This window comes from Phascolarctos cinereus, unplaced genomic scaffold, assembly GCF_003287225.1.
Source record: "Phascolarctos cinereus isolate Bilbo 61053 unplaced genomic scaffold, phaCin_HiC Scaffold_726;HRSCAF=1367, whole genome shotgun sequence".
Classification (NCBI taxonomy): Eukaryota; Metazoa; Chordata; class Mammalia; order Diprotodontia; family Phascolarctidae; genus Phascolarctos; species Phascolarctos cinereus.
This window is the reverse complement of record NW_027556098.1, coordinates 85046452-85063850: the sequence shown is the minus strand read 5'-3', so window position 1 is coordinate 85063850 and position 17399 is coordinate 85046452. Positions and strand designations below refer to the sequence as shown.

The window sequence follows — 17399 nt, the reverse complement described above, 5'->3', positions numbered from 1 at the left end:
ATCTGGATTCAAGTCCCAGTTCCACCATTTATTAGTCATGTGTACTTAACAGGCAAGTCATTTCACCCACTTAAGACTCAATTTCCTCATCTGTAAAATGTGGATAATGATGCCTATAAATAATAAATGACACCTCCCAGGGTTACACACGAGTGGTAAAAATCTATCTATATATTTCTAAAGAAGACAATCAGGACAGTAGGGTAACAAATGTCCCTCCCTACTACCCAAACCCTAAAAATCTGCCTGATACCACAGAATTTAGCTTTCCCAATAACCCTGGTCAAGAATAAAAATAAATAGCTCAGCAAAGATACTGAGGGAATCCAGATACTAAGGGAAGATCACAAAGGGAATCTAAGCCTAAACTCAAAATTTAAGAATATTCTAGACCAGATCAGCTGCAGAGATCATTGTCTCCGCTGGATATTCATTATTTTCCCTGTCTTCCTCCTTTCCTCCATATTTCCTCCTTTTCTCTCTCTCTCTTCTCCTCTCTGTCTCCCCCAATCCCTGCCATGTCCTCTGACTCCCTTTAGAAAAAAATCAAACTGACTGGCGTAATTTTAGCCCAATAAACTATTTACAATACAACAGCCACTAGGTGGCAAAGTTAAACTGTTCCATGCCAACAATGATGGCAACAAAATAGATCTAATTAGCACCACATTTCAGGATTTAATCTTTTTAATTATCAGCTGTGACCAAGGAAATGGGAAAGGGGTTTGGATTAAGTCAGAAAGTCTTCCAATATCATGCTTTATTGTAGCACTTGGCCTCTAAAGAATGGCTTTAAATTGCCTCTTAATGCATGACAAACAGTATAATCAGTGAGTGACTGAACACTTCAAACTGAAAATTCTGGGGAAAACAAACTCAGGGCTCCTTTTCTCTCCCTTGCAAATATCAGTCTTTAGCTTTATTTGTGGCGAGCAGAATTCAACAATTTATTCAAAAATAGTATTCCTTATAGGGTTTTTTTTAAATAAAAATAAATTCTATTGGGTCAAATATACAGCATCATTTCTATGCATGAGAATTTACTGTGCATCAAAATGACAGCATCTTTAGCCAATCACACTGAGGAGACATCCAAGCCCCTAGTATTGGTTTTGCCAAGACTCCTCCCCAACCCTAATCTACAGGGACTAAACAACACTGACATATTTGGGTCTAGTCTAAGCAACACACAAACTGGAGTCTATTCAAGATGAACAATCAGGGCACTAAGCCATTACTGCCAGAAAAATTCTGGGGGAAAAAGAAACAAAAGAAGAACACAAAGGAACCTCTGAACTAAGTAGAGAGAGGTTTTAAACTCATTCATTTTTTACTGGGGAGGCAGCATGGTATAGTGTCTGGAGTCAAGAAAATGGGCTTGGGGAAAAAAAGATGGGTCAAAAAAAAGATCATTTGAGTCAAGCTTCTGATATGTGTTAGGGAAAATCCCTTCATCTCTCAGTGCTCCAGGTAATAATTCAAGACTATAATTTGTAGAAGAGATGATCTGCATTCAGAAAGGGCGCTTTCATGCCTCCATCAATGAAATCACAGGTTTGAACAAAACAGAAACTTTTTTCTTACCCCAGATATACAATGAGCCTCTATATGACACATGGGCAGAATTATTAACGAAACTAACTAACAACTGTGTGAAATCCCTTTTACTAGACCGAAGATGAGGGAACATGGAATATCAGAATGGAAAAGGACCCTGGAGATAACATAGCCCAAGCCTCTCATTTTACAGATAGTGAGGTAAAAGTGATTTGTCCCATGTCGCGCACTTTTCCTGGCAGTGTGGTATTATGGAAAGAATGTTTGGACTTTTTCGTCCAGAGACCTGGGCTCAAACTCTGCCTCTCACACTTCTTCACTGGGCAACCATGGGCAAATCATTCAGTCTCTCTAGGCCTGTTTCTTTTACTGATAATAACTATAATACTTACTTTACAAAGGTTCTGGTGGAAATGTAAACAAATCACTCTGCAAACATTAAAAAGCAATGTAAATTTCACCTACTGTTGTTATTACTAGTATGGTAACCATAACTAGTAGGGTATTGCCGCTTATGGGGGGGTTGTTGGACACTTTTCTCCGGAAGTTAAACATATACCTACCTGAAATAACTTAATTTTTTTTTTTACTGTTACTTGAATCTGTAACTTTTCTCAAATTATAATAGCTCATATTGTCAAATCCAGTACAAATAGTGACTGTTTCCAAGGCTACTGGGAGGACAAGACACCTGGAGGCATAGTGGCATAGTGCTGGGTCTGGAGTCAATCAATCAATAAACATTTATTACGTGCTTACTATGTGCTGGCACTGTGCTAAGCACTGGAGTTGGGAAGACTTGAGTTCAAATCCAGCCTCAGATAACTTACTGGCTGTGTCATCCTGGGCAAGTTGCTTAACTTCTGTTTGCCTCAGTTTCCCCAACTTTAAAATGGAGAAAATAGCAGCACTTACCTCTCAGGGTTATTATGAAGATAAAAGTGCCTCACACATTAAGTAGGTTCATTCCCTATTTGACATGCCTTCATTTTGACAAAGAAATAGGCAAATAATTTGTTAAAAAAATTGAAAGGCACATTACCTGCCCCTTGTTTGATGACAGGAGCTGATGGAGGAGGTGGTTTCTTAGGTCTCTGAAAAATTAATAAAAAACACAAAAGATGAGGCTGTTGGCAAATCCATTTACTCTTTTAAGAACTACAGACATTGTTTCCTTACTACAGTTTGGCCAATACCAAACTGCCACAAAAAAATTGAGCAATCTACTCTCTATGGATGCGAGTCTCTGGCACCTCACACAAGCACTAAAATAAATTCAGCCTGCAAAACAAAACTCCAATTGACAAATGCAATACCGTTTCCCTATTTCTAAATTTGCAACAGTCTTCTGGAAAAGCCAGGCTCAGCAAAAATGGCATGAAACCAACATGCACAAAAGCACTCGCCACCAAAATAGAATTTGCAATTAAGATTTAATCAGGTGAATAACAGAACCATTCGAAAAGATTCCTAGGTACCCCTGGAGCTGAAATTTGCTGCTTCTAACTGTGGGTCTTCTCCAAAGGAAATACTGGTGAGGGTAGGTATGGGTGTGGGGTGGGTGTTGAATTTCCATCCCTCTGAATCTTGCCTCTCCACAGCTGTTATCCCATTTGGGAGGCTCATCCACCCAGCAACTCTACCCCCTGCCACCCTTGATAAGACAAAATGGACTTTTCCACATCAGCTGTTATTTGTTTTTCTTTCATCTATTATCATTTCTTGGCAGACAAAAAGGAAAGTAGTCATGCAGTCAGTAATAACCTTCGCTGAACTAGTTCCAAAGCAGAAGCATTCGCAGTGGGAGGGAAATGGTCAGGTTGGCAAACTGGCAGGCAATTCAGTGAACAGACAATTAAGAATGGGCACCACTAAGTAATTACAGCACCCACCCAAAGGAGAAAAGATGGCCAACGTTGGAACAAGAAACCTCTCAAAGACAAAAATCATTAATGACTGACAGAAAAGCATTCCCTTATGGATCTCATGTCCCTCTTGGGGATGTCACTACTTTTCACAGTAGCTTAGCAAGGCCTGGTGGTTTAGGACTGAGCTGTAAGATTTAGAAATCTAAAAGGGATCTGAGAGATCTTCTTGTCCAGTTCCCTCATTTGAGAGATAATAAATGAGTAAGCAGAGCTGGATTTAAACCTAGCTCCTCTAATCCAGTCAGTGCTTTGGCCAGTGAACCAGGGCTACCCTTGCTTGGCTCCATGCCAATCCAAGATTCCTATGCCATAACTGACAACAATGATTAACTATGCTCTCTTCAGGTGGTCTATAACATATACTACTTGGCATAATCCAAGCTGATGAAAGAGCTGAAATGGATAAGATCTTTCCCCCATCTTCGAAGCACCATGATGGCAGATCTAAGATGGTGATAATTTAGAGCAGTGCTATCAGGGACCACTAAACTGTACATAAGGATCTCTGTAAGATGTGTGTGGACTTAAAAAATGACATATTAATATTATCTTTGTTCTATTTTTTTCTTTTTTTTGTTACATATTTTCCGATTACCTTTGAGTCTCGTTCAGTCTATACTCAGAAGTCTTGTAGGTTGCATTTCAGCCCTGTGTTTGACACCTCTCATTTAGAGAACAAAACTTTAAGGGGATTGGATTTATTAAGGCTAGAGAAAAGGATATTGAGGGGAAGTTTAAGGAGTCTTCAAGTTTAAGAGGGTCTGCTACAGTGACAATGGTGACCATCCATTTCCCATCTTACAAAGGAAAGAATAGGAGAATATAAGACAAATGGTTTAGGATAGAAATAAGGAAGAACTTTCTGATATTGAGTAATGTTTCATTCACTAGTTTGCTAGGAAAGGTTCATTTCAGCAAACATTTATCAAGTGTGTGCAAAGCAACTGCATAAGACTTTAGCCAAACACAGAAGAGACACGATCCCTACTCCTGTAGAGCTTATATTTTGTAAGTAAGCCCTAGAAGACTCGTAAAATAAGGATGTTGGGGCACTGTCCTACTTGAGGGCAGGAATGTAGACTACTGTGACTTATATTAGATAAAGTACTTACTTATTAAGTGCTTACTATGTTATAGACACTGTGACTTATATTAGATAAAGTACTTACTTATTAAGTGCTTACTATGTTCTAGACACTGTGACTTCTTTAATTTTCTCCCATGCCACAACTGCCAACCCATGTTCCCTTCTGTTATCAACCATTCAGCTACCATTCTGCAAAATCATTGTGAGATTTTAAAGTCCAACATACTGTGGGTACATAAAGTAGGTACTCAACAAATAACTACTATTCTTCATTGGACAGATACCCACTGAGTACCTACAGCCTGTAGGGAGGGGCTATGCTAGGTGTGAAGATGGATACAAAGATGAATGCTCCTGCTCTCATGGAACCTGTTGATACAGGGAATGAATGACTTTCCTTCAAATATGAGGTCAGAAGGAAGCAGCAGCAAGAAAGAAAGGAAACTGACTTGACTGTTTTCACTATAGTTTTTGCCAAAGATTTTTCATGGGCTGAACAGGAAGAAAGGAAGGAAAGAAGGAAGGAAGAAAGGCAATTACTCACACACAATTCTACACCACTGAAGAACTGGAGCCCAAGAGGAATGGTAACATCTATGCCTTCAAAATGGCACATCCCTCTGCTTACAACCATCCCGATTTGATCAGCTGTTTCTCCTCATCTGTCCTTTACAACAAGAAAATAAAAACTAACTGGATGTCTTTTCTAGAGGTGGCTAGGTGGTGAAGCAGACTCTAGTTGGACATGGAGTCAGGAAGACCTAAGTTCAAATCCAGTCTCAAGATACTTACTAGCTGTGTGACCCTGGGTAAGTCAAATCATCTCTGTTTCCCTCAGTCTCCTCAACTGCAAAATGGGGATAAAAATAGCATTTATCTCCCAGAGTTGTTGTGGAGATCATAAGAGGTAATATTCGTAAAGCATGCTTAACACAGTGCCTGGCATATATTAGGTGCTATATGGATGGATTTTTTTCCCTTCCCCCCTCTCCCATTCTCTTCTCATTTTCACTTCCATCTCCTGAAATACACTTTCCCCTTTTGTTATTCTTCTTGTCTCTCTGCCCTTCTACAGAGTGATACAGAGGTAGCTTTTGCTGGGTGAAAAAAGCACTGGATTTAGAATCAAAAGACTTAGATCTGCCACTTATTTCTCATCTGTAAAATGGAGGAAAATATTACCTCCACTAGTGAGACCTCACAAGGTTGTTCTGAAAAATAAAAGGAGAGTACAGGATCACAGATATGGACCTAGAAGAGAAACTTCTGAGGTCATCCAGCCCAATCCCTTTCTTTTACAGATGACCAAAGAGAGGCCTCAACTGACTTGGCCAAGGTCAAATGGGTAACAATTGGGACAGAGCCCAAACGCATCCCCAAATCCATCATTGCTCCATGGGCTTCCCTCACTGTGCTTTAGAAAACGTAATGCATCCTATAGAAATGTCAGCTGTTCTTATTACCACTATAAATTAAAATAAGGACAAGAGTGTGTGTGTGTATGTGTGTGTGTGTGTGTGTGTGTGTGTCTGTGTGTCTGTGTGTGTCTATAAGCTGTTGTTGAAACTCCACCTGATTAACCTGTCTTCAAGAGAACTGGGGAATTGATTTGGCTGGAAAAAAAAAAAAGACCAGGGGTAACTTTCTCACAAGTCGGCTGAGTCTAAGTTCAGGGCCTGACAATTGGTACCCCTTCAATGTCCTCTCTGTGTCTGGCCCGTCACTTGCTGGTTTTGCCCTTTACAAGACCCTCACCTTGATTAGAGCATGAATCCTAGCGTAAAACGACAAAGCCTTAAATTAAAACCCATCACGAGCCTGTACTGCTCCTGTGCCAAGGGGAGCCCTCACTGCTGTGCCATATTTGGCATAAACAGAAGCAGCACAAAATGTGACAGGCTGAGGCACGGATCCACAAGAGGGGATGAGGAATGCTGGAGATAAAAGACAGAGGGTATGTGTGCGTGCATCTGTGCAACAAAGCCGATGGCTTCCAGGTAGCTATATAAGCAAAACGAGAGTTTCTATTTGGAGCCCAAGCTGTTGCAGAGGAAAACTGTGGTGAAGCAGCTGGAGTCAAGTCCTGAAAAGGCAGGAATCAGGCTGTGGGTGAACTGTCTGTCTTGCCTCCATCATGCATGATTAATCTTTGGCCAGGTGCCTGATTTGCTTACTCAGATGGTTTACAGTTTTGTTTTGTTTTCTTCTGGAGTCACACTTCATTTTCTTTAGTTTATTCAAATTTAACAGTGTCCGTAACATGAAGACCTACCATCTTCAATATGGCTTTCAAATGGAACATTTTGATTAGGGGCATTTTGTTTTTCTTTTAAAGTTATTTTTTAAAAAAGCTCTCTATACATAGCCTTTCCTAATCTCCCTTAATTCCAGTGCCTTCCCCCTGAGATTATCTCCAATTCATCATATAGTATATACATATATATGCATAATAAATATATGTGTATGTATTTATTTATCCATCTAGTTTGTATACAGTCATTTACAGGCTGTTTCCCTCATTAGATTGTGAGTTTCTTAAGATCAGTTGTTTTTGTTTTGGGGTTTTCTTTGTAAGCCTAGCACTCAGCAAAGTGCCTGGCATGTGGTTTAATAAATGTTTGTTGACCTGACTTTTTGACTTGACTCATCTGTAGAATGAAGTCATTAAGGCTTAACTAGGCATGGATCCAAGTAGTAACACCAATTTACATACAAACCCTACTATGCTGAATAAAAGAGTAACTAGGAATGGGGGCAGTAAGGACAAAAAATGAGGAACAGAGAAATCAGTGGTAAAATACTGCAGTAAGAATCTCTTATTGATATTCACATTCCTTAAATTAAAAAAAAAAACCAAAACCTAACAGATTCCTGGAGTAGATTGATTTTTCCTGAAATTCCCAAATGTAACTTGATAGAGTAGTTGGGATGACAAAGTGGCTAGGTTACAACAGCATATGCCAATGATGACTCTCTTAAAGATTTGCAATTATAAATTATTACCCAATTTCTGAAGGTTTTCTGACATTTTTTAATCTTAGGCAAATTTTTAAAATCATATGCTCTTGGAGACAGATAGTATTCACTCTCCAATCAGTCAGTTTTCCCCTTTCTACCACCAACTTTGATAATATGTAAAAAGAAAACTGTACTATTTTCAGCACAGCTGACTTCTGCAGGTGCTGTTTGTAGACAGACAAAAAAATATAGAATGTTAAAGCTGAAAAGGTCTTGGAGTTCACCAAATTCAACCCTCTAATTTTACAGGTGAGGAAACTGAAGCTCACATAGGGGAATAATAAACAGCATGGAGCAGTGGAAAGAATTCTGTATCTGCAGTCAGAAGACCTTGCCACTTGTGTGACCTTGGGACAAAGCCCTTTCTCCACCCCCTTAGAATGTGAGCCTCCTGAGATCAGAAGCTATTTCTGCCTTTGCTGTCTCTGTCATTCACATATTCATTCATTCATGAAACATTTATTAAGGTCATACTGTATACAGAGCTCTGTGCTAGGCACAGGAGGAAATACAAGGTCTGGGGAAGCAATGTCTCTTCCTCATGGAATTCCCACAGTCTAGTACAGGAATAAGACACGGACTGTGGATGTCCCAAAGGTCTTCCTGTAGTTTTCAGCTTTATTAAGGCTTTAATCAATCATCAATCAATCAATAAGCAATCATTTAATAGCTTAAAATCACACTAAGACTTCTGGGACATGCAGTATGGATAGATATAATATACAGTATTACATAATATGTAAATGCATAAATGTATGCATATACTTCATAACTAATGCATACATGCATTACAGGGTTGCCAAATAAAGTATTATCTGAGGTCCGACAAGGAAGGTCATTGTTGCCCAGGTGAAGTCAGGGAAGACTTCATGGTGGAAGTAGCATTTGAATCGGGCTTTAAAGGATGGAATAGAAACTAAAAAGACAAAATGGAGGAAGGAAGTCATTGCAAACATGGAAAAAAGGAAAAGCAAAGGCATACTGGGCCAAACAACAGAGCATGAATGGGGGCGATCTCTCCTATCTTCCAAGCAACAGCAGCTAACAGCCAAAACTTCTCTCTCCCCACCCCCTTTAACTCTCTTCTGCAAACTCTGTTTCCACTTCATAGTCTAAAGGGATATAGAAAATAATGAAAAAGACAAAGACAAGGAATGAAAGTGAGGTTCCAATAAACAACAATAACTTGTAGTCGTCTAGTGTTTTACAGTTTATTGTAGTAACTCTACGAAGTGGACAGTGTATTATTTATTATTATTATTTTTGTCATATTTTAAATAGATCAGGAAACTAAAGCTTATGGGACTTAAGTGACTTACCCAAGATCACAAAGCTAACACACAATGAAACTGACATTTGAACCTAGGTCCTTTGGCTCCAAGTTTGGTATTTTTTCCCACCACTTCATTATATATTAAGCAACCCTTATTTCTCCTTTAAAAAAAAACCAATACAATGCTTTTTTTAAAAAAGCCTTGATGTCACTTCCCAGTAGTCTCAGTGACTCTCCCTGCCCCAACAGAACCCTCCCTTGTAATAAAGAAGCATAATTAAGCAAAATGAATCAACACCCCATTGGTCATGTCTGACAACACATGCCTCATTCCTCCCGATGGCTCATATCCTCTCTGCTGAGAGGAGGAAGTTGTGTTCACACCATTAATGCTCTGAAATCACTCCATTTATCAAAGATCTCATTTCTTTCAAGGCTAGTCTCTTTTATAAAAATGCTGTGGTCATTTTGTAAATGATCTTTCAGGCTTGGCTTTTGTTGTGTTAGTTTGTCCAAAGTTTCCCAAGTATCTCTGATTTCTTGATACTTGTCATTTCCCATAGTGCAGTAATATCCCTTTACATTCATATAAAAGAATTTGTCCAGCTGTTCTCAAATGGAGGGGCACTCAACTCGTTACCACAAAAAGTGCTACTGTAAGCATGCTGGTATATCAGGGATCTTTGACTTCCTTGGTGTATATCCCTAGTTATGGTACTGCTGGGCCTAAGTGTATATATCATTTAGTTATTTTTCTAGTATAATTTCAAATTGTTTTCTAGGGGTATTGGAACAATACCCAATTCTACCAATAATGAATTAGTGGAGCACTTCTTATACATTCCTTTATCTGATAAAATTTTATTAAGTGCTTGTCATTGTGTGACACCCCATTAGGGGATGGGAGCAATATAGGGTTAGATAAAATACAGGCCCTGATCTTGAGTACCATACAAATCTAGTACTATGTGGCTAATGCTACAGAAGGCCCAGTATGGGATATAAGAAAAGAAGGACGTGGTTGCTGCTGCCTTTAAGAAACCTGCAGTCTCATAGGGTAGATAAAACATGCACACATGAAACAATAATGAGAACATATATAACTAGTGCTACATAGTGTGATAAAGACTAAAACCTGGGATTACAGTGAACTGAAATACCAAAATAACACAACAATGCAAAATGGCAGCCACAAATGTTAACTCACAGAGTTCCTTTAGGGCTGCAGTGGCCGCCTCTAAGTCTATCCTTGTCAGGCAATATCTGGGATACTGCTTTGAGTTGTGGGTGCCTCATTTTAGGAAGAGTCTAGTCAAGCTAGACAGTGTTCTGAGAAGGACAACCAAGATGGTAGACAGCCTGGAGATAAGCCCTGGGAGATTTACTGAAGGAAATGGAGATGCTTAGTCTGGAGAAGAGAAGACGATGTAAGGAGGCACATGGCAGCTACCTTGTATCTGAAGGAATTTAATCTCAGAGAGGCATAAGACTTGTTCCACTTGGCCCCAGAGAGAATTTAGAGCAACGGGTAGAGGTTGCCATGAGGCAAATTTAGGCTTGATATAAAAGGAAAAAATCCAATTATAATAATTAGCATTATTATTACTACTAATAATGCCTAGCACTTATAGGCTTGCAAAGTGCTTTGCAAATACTATCTCATCATCACAACACAACCCTGGGATGTAGGTGCTATTATTAACTCCAATTTATAGATGAGGAAACTGAGGGAGAGAGAGGCCAAATGACTTGCCTAGGATCACATAGCTAGTGTCTGAGGCTGGTTTTGAACTCAGCTCTTCCTGACTCCAGGTCCAGCTCTCTATCCCCTGAAGAACTAAGATGCCACAGAAATTACTACTACTCAGGAGGCCATAGTTCCCTTCAAACAAAGGCAGAACGACTGACCACGGGTCGGGTATCTTTTTTGTTTGTTTGTTTGTTTGTTTGTTTGTTTTTAGGCAATTAGTGACTTTGCCCAGGGTCACACAGCTAGTGTCAAGCGTTTGGTCTGAGGCCAAATTTGAACTCAGCTCCTCCTGACTTCAGGGCTAGTGCTCTATCCACTGCGCTACCTAGCTGCCCCTCTGGTATCATCTAAAGGGGATTCTTGCTCATTTTATGGGTTGGCCTCTTAGATCCCTTCCAACTCTGGATTCTGTGGTAAGAGGTTACAAAATGGCGTCAGTTTGGGGTCTGATTACAGCTCAAGCCCAGGCAACAGCTAACTTACTTGATGCTGCTCCCCTGCTCTCTATGTAAATTTGCTAAGTAAGGAGCATTAACTATGTCTACCCATGGGATCAACACAAAATACATACAAAATACATTATCTTCTAGATGGGTTATTTTTCAGGTCGTCCTGTATCTTATAAACAAAAGATAAATATTTATTTTTGGAGGAATGTGAAGAACTAAGCATTTTAATCTTTCAAGCTAGTTGGAAGATGGAGGGAAATTCAGCCATCATCAAACCGTTCCAGCTTGAAAGTCCTTCGGTCTGAAGGACACATGACCAGAAACACTTTACTGTGTGACTCTGGCCAAGTCACTTAACCTCACTGCCTGGCCAAAAACTAAAAACAAAACCCCAAAACACTTTATTACTAGCTAAGCCTTTTTTTTCCCTGCTCTGTTTCTCCACTCTGTCCTTCTGTACCAGAGTCTCAGGCTTCTTTGTCTCTTTTGGAAATTACTTTCTCAAAAAACGCCTAAACCTTTCTTCCTGGACTCTTATTCTGGGAAAAAAAACAACTCTGGGAAATAGTGTCTTCTGGTCTTATAAGAACTCAAATTCTACTTTGTTCTAATATAATTAGTATAGTCTATGAAAATTGCTTTGTAGCTGCTTGATGAAGCCTTCAGAGTATTTACTCTTTTGCCTGTGGCATCCCACGTCAATGTCAGGACCCAGGATAGATCCTCACAGAATCTTGTTTGTAACATAAATAGCCAACAGAATCTAAAATGTGCAACAAGAGATAAGTCATTGCTCTCCCAGCACTGATCATTTAGGCACAGACCCAAAGACATCCAGGCTCGATAGAACCTGGAGACCACTTTCTTGGAAACACAGCCAGGACTTCTATATGTTGCTAAGTAAATGCTTGAATACATGCCCTTGCATAAAATCACCAGAATTCACCAAAGAATTTTTGAGCAGTTTCAACAGAGCTCAAGAACTGTCTCACTGAAGGAATGCCGCTCCCTTCTCTCACCCTAAATCATAAGAATTTCTCCTCCTCCCTGGTGAGTGATTTAAACCACAGTCATTGGCAAGACAAGATGACATCTGTCTAAAACAGGTGGCCAACTGTTTCATATTCCCTCATTCACACAGTCACTACGTGTTAATGATTCTGATTATCATTACAACATCAACTTTTGGCAAATTACAGCATGGTCTCCATAACGAGCTTTTAATAACAAGAAATATAAGACTGGTTGGCTTTATAAACTAAGGAAAAAATTATATGCAATAAACCAAGTGCTTGCCAAAATGAAATGTCATACTGGAAGTATTTTTAAAAATCTCTGACAGCCATCACATTTTTTCTTAAACCAATCAATCAATCGATCATTCATTCATTTATTTATGCAACAGCCATTTATTAAGCAACTGGCATATGCAAAACACTGTGCTAGGTAGACCCCAGAGGATAAAAAATAAAGATAATTAAGACATGGTCTCTGCCCTCATGGCATTTGCCATCTAATTTGCATGATTTAGATTATGTAAATTTAACATTGCACATGCAAGCTAAGCTAAAAGTATGTGAAAACAGGTGGTGACTGTTGATATTCAGGGTTAGTACACTCTTCTACAGCCTTGAAGTGTGTGTATAAAAAACAACGCTGGTACTGAGAGCTCAAAGAGCTGTTCTAGAGACCAGATAGTCTAAATTCCTCATTTTACAGATGGCTTGATGCCTTCCTTCAGGTTCCAGCTAAAGTTTCACCTTCTGAAAGAAGACTTAGCTAGTCTACCTTAATTTTAGTGCCTTTCCTCTGATACTACCTCCCAGTTTTCTTGTACACATCTTATTTACATACACTTGTTGGGACAGCTAGGCAGCAGAGTAGATAAGAGTGTTGGCCCTGAAGCCAGGAGGACAGATGAGGTCTGATTTGACCTCAGACGTTTACTAGCTGTGTGACCCCGGGCAAATCACTTAACCTTGGTTGCCTCAGTTTCCTCATTCATAAAATGAGCTGGAGAAGGAAATGGCAAACCACTCCAGTATCTCTGGGGGAGAAAAACCTGATGAGTCAGACACAACCGAAATGACTCAACCACAGCAACATATATATTTGTTTGCATGTCGCTTCCCACATTACATTGTGAGCTTCTTAAGAGCAGGGATTGTTTTTGGCCTTTCTTGTATCTCCAGAGCTTAGCACAGTGCCTGGCACAGAACAGGAGCTTAATAAATACTTCTTAACAATAATACTAATAATTAATAATACTAAACTTGACTGGACTTCTTGTTCTCGGCCCTAGAGAGCAGAGCTAAGAACAAGGGATGGGAAAACAGCTAACAAAGTTACCTAAGAGTAGAAAAGGGCTGCCTCAGGGGGCAGTGAGCCTGCTCTCCCTGGAGGACCCCCAGCAGAGGCTGGATGGCTGCAGGCAGATTTCCTTCAGCTATGGGCTGGATTAGATGGTCTATGAGTTCCCCTCCAATACTGAGATTCTACGGTTTTGCCTCAGTCTTTGACAAAGTAAGGCTCCAGTCAGAGTCATGAAGAATGGTAAAGACTGAGGATATCAAGTTCCTTTTTTCAGTTCTTCCATCATGACTTTCCACGACCAGGGCAACGTGGCCGCTGAGATGCCTGGGCCAGGTGACACAGGGGAAGCTGCAGAACGTTGTTGTGCTCCTTTGAGAAGGAAGGCAAGAAGGCTGAGACTGGCAATGTGGATAGCTCCTGATTCTGGTAGTTGGCAAGGCCCCAGCCGGAGTCCTTCTGAAACATCACATCACAGCATGATGAATGAAGGTACGCATGGCAGCAATGTGTTTCATCAAGCATGATTTCTGCCACCCAGTACATAAAGACCACCTGATGTCAGGGTAGTGTCTGCCCTGTGTCCATAGATGAGCAGTGGCCTCACTCCTAATGTCTCTCTCTAGAAGAGTGTTTGGATTCCCAGAGAGAGGCTCATTAAGGTAACATTTCTTACACCTGTCTCCTTCTCTCTGTTCATATTGTCTCTGTCAGTGCAGGTTATCATCATCTCTTGCCTAGACTTTAATAATAATAATAGCCAACAGCTAGAATTTATGTAGCATTTTAGTGACTACAAAGCAGTTAAAAATATCTTATTTTATCCTCAAAACTACCCTGGAGGTAGGTGCTATGATTATGCCTGTTTTACAGATAAGGAAACTGAGGCAGACCTCTGTCTGCTAAGTGATTTGTCTAGGGTCACACAGGTAGTGTCTGAGACCAGATTTGAATCCAGGTCTTCCTGCCTCCAGGTCTAGTGCTCTATCCACTGCACCACCTGCTGCCTTATTGAAGACTACTGAAATAGGCTTCTAATGGATCTCCAGGCTCTTCTTTCTCCAGTTTATGCCTCCCACAAATTTGCTGTTGATTTTTAGTTATTTTTCAGTCGTGTCTAGCTCTTCATGACACCATCTGGGGTTTTCCTGGCAAAGATACTGGAGTGGTTTGCCATTTCCTTCTCCAGCTCATTTTGCAGATGAAGAAACTGAGGCAAACAGGGTTAAGTGACTTTTCCAGGGTCACACTAGTAGTAAGTATCTGCAGACAGATTTGAACTCAGGGAGATAAGTCTTCTTGACTCCAGGCCTGGCACGTCCTATCTTCTATACCACCTAGATGCCCCTTCCCACAGCTACCAAACTGATATTTTTCTAAAACACAGATCTGACAGTCACCCATTCCCAATTGAAAAATATTCAAAGGCTCCCTATTGCCTTTAGGATAAAATATAAAATCCTCAGGATGACATTTAAATCCCTACTATCTGCCTCCTACCTATGCCAGACATATTTTATTTTATTCCCTTAAACACGCATTATATTCCAGTAAAACTGGCCTACCATGTGAAATACTCCCTCTTCCTCTTCTATGCCTTTGCATATGTGCTCCCCTATGTCTAGAATAAATTTGCTCTTCACCTTTGCCTAATAAATCCCTCGCTTCCTTCAAAGGATAATACAAGTGTAACCTCCTATACAAGGCAAGGTCTTTCCTGCTCCCTCTCCATCCCAGTTGTTTGTATTCTCTCCCCTTCCACATCTTTTTTTATTTTCATGTACATCAACCAATCAATAAACACTTATTAAACCCTTACTGCATTCCAAGCACTGTGCTAAGTTTTAGAGATACAAAAAGTAGCAAAATATAGTTTCTGCCCTCAGAGAGCTTACAGTCTAATATAAGAGACAACATGCACAAAAATATATACAGAACAAGCTATAAACTTATACATCACATATAACAGTAATATAACATAATAATAGTATAATATATAACACATTATATTATAACATATAAATATGTGTAAACTTATATATAGAACAAAGATAAATAGGAAGTTTAACAAAAGAAAAATATTAGAATTAAGAGGGGTTGAGGAAGTCTTCCAATAAAAAAAAAAATGTTAATATGGACTTCAAGGAAGCTAGTGAGGCCAACAGGCAGAGCAGAGGAGACAGAATATTCCAGGCATGGAACGGAACGCCTGTGCATGTGCATGTACATGTCCCCAGAAGCATCTTGGACATTGGGGAATGGGGTGGGGACTCTAGGGCATGAGACAGGGAAAGGGTGGTCCTGTGATTTTGCTCATGTATAGGATTCCCAGAGAGGGAATTCCCTTTACCAATGAAAATCAAAGATTATTCAGCATCTTATTATCTTAGAGAATTGCTCTGGGGACGCCATCCAGTGTCATACAGCCAACATGAGTCAGAAGGGGGACTTACTGCCTTTCGCCTTGCATTCACTAGTGTTTAATAAAGGCAGTAAGGACACCGATGACGTAGTCTGTTGACCAATGACTGATGACAGCATATCAGAATCGTCCCTCATCACCAAGGGAGGGACAAAAGCTGTGCCACGTCTACGGCACAGATCCAGATTTGCAGAACCAAAATCGAAGACTTGAAAGTCAGTATGGGAATAAGTTTTTGGTACTGTGAGGAACTGGCCGAGTTTTATCAGCTATAGAAGTTTTGTTGGAGGGCCAACTTTATACTCAGAGGGTGGAACTGTTCAGATATTAGAAGCCTCGATGGGAGGGGGATAACAGTTGGCTGGCCTGGGTCTCTTCCCAAAATGGAGGTCTGAGGACCAACAAAGAGAACACATCCTCTCATTTGTCCTCAATAGCAAAGGTATCAAATACATGGCCCCACAACACTACCCAGTGTAGCCCAAACCAGATTAAAAAGTAACTGGAAAGTATTTAACAAAATAAATAAAAATACAATACCATTACATTAATTTAAGACTGAATCAATATGTGGCCTGCAGGGATCCTTATGTATGGATTAGGAGCCCCTGTTTCTATTCAAGTTTGATACCAATGCTGTACAGGGATCCCTTATATACACACAAAGATCCTTCCTGGAGATACATGGCTCAAAGCTGTCACTGATTTCTATTGCCTAGGTCATATCAGCACTTTATAAGTGCATTAGAAGTATCATTAAGACTAACCTCGGAAATCTAAATGTTTACAGGAAGTATGACAGTTAATAGAGAGTTATTTTCCATGAGATTCCCAAATTCATGGGTGTGTGAAAGGAAAGAAACCCTACACATGGCTCAAATGAGATAATATCCTTAAAGATAAGAGTTTGTAAAAGATAAAGACAAAAAAAGATAAAAGATAATATCCTGTGAAAACCTGAAAATATTTTTAGACCAAAGTCAATCCTTTTTGGTTTTTTGGCCAAGATCTGTGATTTCATTCAATGAAATTCCATACACTCTAGGGAACTTCCTCTAAGGAAATTTCTAAGGAAATTATCCAGACAACAGGTCACATGCTTTGCACCTTAATGGTCTTAGAAATGTCTAGGAAACTGAGAAGTTACACATTTTTGTACAGGATTCCACAGCCTGTATGTTTCAGAGGCAAGACTTGAACCCAGGTCTTCCTCACTCCAAAGCTGGTTCTCTATCCACCATATCACACTGCTGATTATCATTATCATTATTATTATGATTATGATTATGATGATGATGATGATGATTAATGTTTTGTAAAATTTGACAGGTTTAACATGATTTAGCAAGGATATAGTATCAGCTTGCTTTTAATATCTTGAAAGTTGGGATCGACTGATCAGGGAGTAGTGGTGGAGGGTAGAGGTTTTTTCTGCAGAAGCATGCATGTTTACATATATATATATATATATACTGCATGTATGTTTATAGATACACACATGCATATTCATTCTGTAAACTACTACTTTTAAAGTACCTACTGCATACAAAGAACTTTGCTAGGAACTAAAAGATACAAAGCACCTACTGCATACAAAGAACTTTG

General features: G+C 39.7%; 1 protein-coding gene across 7 annotated transcripts in view; it reads right to left on the bottom strand.

Annotated features, from left to right (window-relative positions):
• SH3KBP1 (SH3 domain containing kinase binding protein 1) overlaps positions 1 to 17399 on the bottom strand; it is a 446742-nt gene that overhangs the window by 55521 nt on the left and 373822 nt on the right. For all 7 annotated transcript variants that reach the window (XM_020989928.2, XM_020989930.2, XM_020989932.2 and 4 more), the window contains one exon: positions 2600 to 2651. In XM_020989928.2, coding sequence (XP_020845587.1) covers positions 2600 to 2651 — 52 coding nt within the window. The remainder of the gene's footprint in view (positions 1 to 2599; positions 2652 to 17399) is intronic.